Source organism: Nannospalax galili, unplaced genomic scaffold (assembly GCF_000622305.1).
Source record: "Nannospalax galili isolate Female #2095 unplaced genomic scaffold, S.galili_v1.0 scaffold1143, whole genome shotgun sequence".
NCBI lineage: Eukaryota > Metazoa > Chordata > Mammalia > Rodentia > Spalacidae > Nannospalax > Nannospalax galili.
This window is the reverse complement of record NW_008350325.1, coordinates 69,190-74,650: the sequence shown is the minus strand read 5'-3', so window position 1 is coordinate 74,650 and position 5,461 is coordinate 69,190. Positions and strand designations below refer to the sequence as shown.

The 5,461-nt window shown below is 47.7% G+C and overlaps 1 protein-coding gene across 1 annotated transcript; it reads right to left on the bottom strand.

Annotated features, from left to right (window-relative positions):
- Positions 1-645: 645 nt before the first annotated feature.
- On the bottom strand, positions 646-4,568 carry Dnajc22 (DnaJ heat shock protein family (Hsp40) member C22). The gene is made up of 3 exons (XM_017801774.2): positions 4,462-4,568; positions 2,658-3,618; positions 646-1,017 (listed from the first exon to the last, which is right to left on the bottom strand). The coding sequence occupies exons 2-3, from the start codon at positions 3,495-3,497 to the stop codon at positions 832-834; spliced, it is 1,026 nt and encodes a 341-aa protein (XP_017657263.1). The 5' UTR covers positions 3,498-3,618; positions 4,462-4,568; the 3' UTR covers positions 646-831.
- Between the last annotated feature and the right edge of the window lie 893 nt (positions 4,569-5,461).

Here is a 5,461-nt window from a genome sequence, read left to right as displayed (position 1 = left end):
AAAAGCACTGGCTGCCCTTGTAGAGGGCCTTGATTCAGTTCCCAGCATTCACATGGCAGCTAACAACCATCTGTAACTCTAGTTCCAGGGAATCTGATGCCCTCTTCTGACCTCTGTGAGCATGGCACGACACAGGTGCACTTACATGCATGCAAGCCATACACTCATACACATAAAATAAAAAAATAAAAAATAAAAATGAATTCTATTGATGCAATCAAACTAAAGCCCCCAGGTTAAAGTGGAGTCCCCCAGACCAAAGCAAAGAAAAATATTCTGGAAGCTGTACAAGGAAGTAAGATGTAAAATAATTCTAACTGCTAAGAACAAGCTGAGCTGACCTTTTTCATGCTCCCTGCCCAAGCTGGAAATCATCCCAGAAATCCCCCCCTACCTCTGCTTGGCACATAGCTGCCGCTTTTCTGCTTGGCACATAGCCGCCGCTTGTGTTTTTGTCTTTAAAAAGAAGTTTGTAAGCTGATTTGGGGCTTCTCTTTCTGGAGGCCCGTCTGCAGACGTAATAAATCCTCATGCTTGTTGCATCTCCTCGTCTGAGGACTGAGTTATTGGGGAGCGGCCTCCTGTGGACGTTGGGTACCCCATCTGGGGTTCCAACACTATCTGTTCTTTCAGCATCACAATACATCATTTATAGCGCTTAGTTTATTTATCATTTATAGCACTTAGTTCAAAACTGTCAACAAGGTAGACTTTATCTTTACACTTGTGTCATTATTCTAGCAGATATATGCCCCTGGGAGCAGGGTATGAGGCTCATATTCAGACTTAAAGTGATAAGAAGATCTGAGAATTTAACACCAGCTCTGCTTTTCACCTCCAGAATCCCCTGGACTTCTTGGGCTGACTCAAGACTTCATATGCAGCCTGGATCTCCAGGAAGTGCCTCTGGGCCTCCTCTCTCTGGTGCCGGTTGTGATCAGGGTGCCAAACCTTCACTAGCTCTCGGTAACTCCTGTGTATTTCTTCGTTTGTTGCCGCTTCTGAAAGGCCCAAGACCTTGACAAAACAAAGCTGGCAGATTAGCATCTCACAAGTGGTCAGAGTATCTAGGTCTCTCCTGCTTCTTTGCTGAATCATGCTATTGGTGTCTCTTAGAATGGCCCAATACTAATACCTCAGATTAGAATTTTAGTCCTTTGGGCTAAAGTTCTGTTTCACTGGGAGAGCCCATCCCTGGCATGAGGAAGGATGGGTTCAATTCACAGCAGTGAGAGGAAAAAACAGCAATAAAAAAACCCTCAGGATCCTATGTAAGCCAGGATTTTCCTTTAATCACAACGGCATTTTCCACCTGGAACTTTACATCCTTGACAAGATCTGCCCCCAGCAAGAGAAACTAGTGTGTCTATGTCCACCAAAGACCTGTACAAGAATGCTTACAGGAAATTTATTCATAGAAGTCCTAAACTTGAAACAACCTATATATCAACAGTAGAGTGAATAAATAAGCTGTCATTAGCATACAGCAATGAACACAGGCTATTTTTAATTGCACGTTAATTATAAATAAGTTTCATAAACACGATGCTGAATGCCAGACAAACTAGGTGATCCCATTATTTGATGTTCAAGAGTAGGCAAAACTTGGGGTTGGAAAGGTGGCTCAGAGGTTAAGAAGACTGGCTGCTCTTACAGAGGACCAGTTTGGTTCCCAGCACCCGCAATGGCAGCTAACAACTATTGATAACTCCAGTTCCAGAGGGCCTGATGCCTCTCCTGGCTTGTGCACTCATCCCACACATGGTGCACTTACATACAGGCAAAACACTCATATACATAAAGTAAAAATAAATAAAAATTTTAAATAGGCAAAATTTGGGCAAAAGAAAGAATGGAAAAAAAAGAAAAAAAAAAACTAAGGAGGGGGAAAAAAGCAATCTAGCTGTCATGGTGGCGTGTGTCTGCTACTCCCAGGACTAGGAGGCAGGGGTCACAAGTTGGAGGCCAGCCTGCTTTACATACTGAGTTCCAAGCCAGTCAGGACTGTGGGGTAAGATACTGTCTCAAACAAACAAAACAAAACAAAGACTAATATATCATGATAGGACTTGGGATGTGGCTCAGTGGTATAGTGTTCACACAGCATAAACGTGGGGTCCAGGGTTTGATCTCCTACAGCACAAAACAAACAAATGAACCCTCGAATCCACAATGACAGAAGCCAGAAAGAACAACCTCTGAGGTAGAAGTGTAGGTTGGGAAAGGATCTGTAGGAAGCTTCTTAGTGGGAAAGATGTTCTACCTCTTGGCTTGAGTAGCATATAAATAAAATTAATGTGTGTGTGCATGTGTGTGTATAATACTTTAATAAAAAGTAAATATTCCTTTAATCCCAGCACTTGGGATGCAGAGGCAGGTGGATCGCTGTGAGTTCCAGGCCAGCTGAGGCCACAGAGAGACACTGTCTCAAAAAGACCAAAAAAAAGTAAATATTATACACACATATTTCTCACTACCCGCATCTCTGTATTTTCATGCATTACATAGAAGCCAAAAGAAGCCAGGGAACCCTTTTAGAACTTGGCCCGCAGACCTGAGAACAGTACTCCCACAAGCAGGGCACCAGCTCCAACAGGCTTTTCCTAATTCTTAGTGCCCAGACTGAAGAAAGCCCCAGAGCAGGAAGAAAGACTTACCTGGTAAGCCAGCTGGCGCTTCAAATCCTGAAAACTGTGAACAAACTCATAGAGCTTTTCCCACTCCTGGAACCAGCTGCTGTTGAAGGCAGGATCCCCAACCAGTAGCCACCAGACGCGGCAAGGCAGAAGGAAGACAGACTCCACGAGGCGGCCAAGAAGGGGGAAAAAGCTGAACCAACTCAAGAAGGAACCAAGGATTTCTGCCACACAGCCGATGGTGTCGGCAGTACGGCACAGTGCGCTGTATGTCAGTGGGCCAGTGAAGGCGAGGTAAGCCAAGCCCAGCCGGTAGAGCCGCACACTGAGTGTCTCAGACTCCACTGAGTCTTTGTAGCGGCGATGCTTCTGGGCTGTGATGCTGGCAGCCAAACTGATGGGCAGGATGGCTACCGGGCGGCCATGGAATATAGGGGAAATAAGGAATGCTGCTCCTAAAATGTGCTTGTAGTCTGAGGTCTGGTTGCCAACAGCAGCCACCAGCAAGACCCCTAAGCCAACTGCCAGTGGGAGGCCCACAATATAAAAGTTAGCCATGAAAGAAAGGCTAATCAGAGCCACAAGGCCAAAATAGATGCCCACTATTATCTGGGCAGAAAAGCGAATGATACTCAGAGGAGGTGTGCCCTCTGCTGACCTCTGTTTCTGAACCTGTACTCTGTTGGCTTGAGCTACAAAGCTTGGGAGTTTCCAGAACTCCCAGAGCCAGCCCAGCCCACCACCTCCCAGAGTAAGCATCCAGAGCAGGGCATGACTATCCCTTCCCAGGTACAGGTGGTGGAGTCCAGCAGGGCCCCCTACAGCCCAGAGGACATAAGTCATCAGGAGCCCTTTGGCCATCCTCTAGGGCAAGGGTCTCAGAACAAATTAAGAACAAATTCTGACATTGCTCAGAATGCAGAAATCTCAGGGTCCTCTGAAGAATCAGGGCCACCATAGTCCCAGGAGTTATCCTTAGACCCTAAGAGATGGAGGGAAAAAAAAGAATCATGATTCCAGGCCTCAACACAGTAACTGTTTCTTCCTAATAAAAGTCAAGTCCAGTTCTACCTCAGGGTTCCTGAAGTGATAGTTGTTCCATGGCTTCTGTTCTGGCACCTCAGTCCTATTCTTTACCACCACAGGCCTCCAAATTTAGGCGAGGAGAATGTTTTGTGGTTTTGTTTTCTTTTGATTTGTACTTATTTTTGAGACAGGGTCTTATGTAACTCAGGCTGTTCTCAAACTTGAGGTCCCTGAGCTTCTGATCCTCTTGCCTCCACCTCCCCAAGTGGAGGCATTACAGGCATGTGCCACCATGCCCAGGGAGGAGAATGTTTTAAATGCTTTCAGTTGAGAAACTGGGTACTAGGTGCAGGGACCAAAAAAGCCCACCTCCCCTCAGTACTGGATCTAATGGCTCATGGAGGGCTCAGGGAAAGGACTAAACAGGACGACCGTTTCCAAAGTTCCCACATATTCTGAAAGCAGTAGTTCATCTGCCACCCACCCTTTTAGTCCCATGTGGCTGCTCTAGGTCACGTCGCCCAAGGTTTTAACCTCACTCCAGCCTTCCCTCTCTCCAGGCCATGAACTTTTCCCACAAATCAAACTTGAAAGGGTCCTGAATTCCTTCTACTTAAACATTCTGGAAAACATTTTGATCCAGACCTTAGCACCTCACAATTCAACCACCCCCTTCCCAAAGTTGGGGAGCCTCTCCAAAGTTGCAAAACCCCCCAGAATATTAAATCCAATCCCAAAGGGTGCCTGCCATGTACTTCAGCAAGTTCACCCCCAGTCAGTCCCAGTGGAGCGGCAGTACCTGGCTGCTCCGGCTCCCAGGCTGCTTCAGACCATTTCGTTTGATCATAGAACCAAAATGGCTCCTTTCACTCAGCTCCCACTTCCACTCAAGTGGACTTTGTCTCTCGGTGCTGATTGTGTCGCGGAAGTCATCTCCGCCAGGTCCCTCCCCAAAGCCCTGGCCTGCCCCTTCGCAATCACCTTCCGGTCCTACGTTCCGCTCTCCCACCCTTCAGGACGAATTCCCTGGGAAGCTTTCAGCTTTCCCTGGGCTCCCCCAGTTTTAGGGAGCTTGGAACCTGGAACTCCAGGCAGTGCGCGCCTCCTGCAGCGCGGCGCCACAACCACCAGATGGCGCTGTTCCCGAAGAGTCACAGACTCACCTTGTCCTAGGACACACCAGCCTAGAGCAGTCCGGGTGGAAGGGTCACCTGGTGGGAACAAATAGGTGGCCCCATCGGTAGAGCTAAAAACCAGGCTCTTGGTTACCTCTTCTCCCCACCACAAGCGGGGAGTGATCCTTCTCTCACCTCCAGCTGAGCGCTTTTTCCACACCCCATAGCGCTTTAAGGTCTTTATGGTACGACTCCCAATTCCTTAAGGGAGAGAGGTCCACCCGTAGGCTGATGGAGGGCTCTTCCAGTCCCCCGAGTTTTCCTCACTGCCGTGCCTCCATGCCTTCCAGTTATGGGGCTCCATATCCAGACCTGAGCCTCACACTGCTTAGCCCAGGATCCACTGGGAACTCTGGGTCAGAGGGTGCTCTGACCCGCCAGCTTTAAGCAAAGGAGTGTGTGAGGGTTCACCACCAGAAGAGTAAGGCCACACCCTGGACGCGGGGAAGAAGGGAATCGGCCTTCTCCTTTCTGCGGTGGAGTGAAGCTGGTGTCAAAGATGACTTCATGTCAGTATTCCAGGCTCCAATCCCCGGTCAGCCCGTAGACCTCGACAAAGCCACATTCTCTAGTTAACTCCTTTATTTATTTATTTATTTATTTATTTATTTATTTATTTATTTA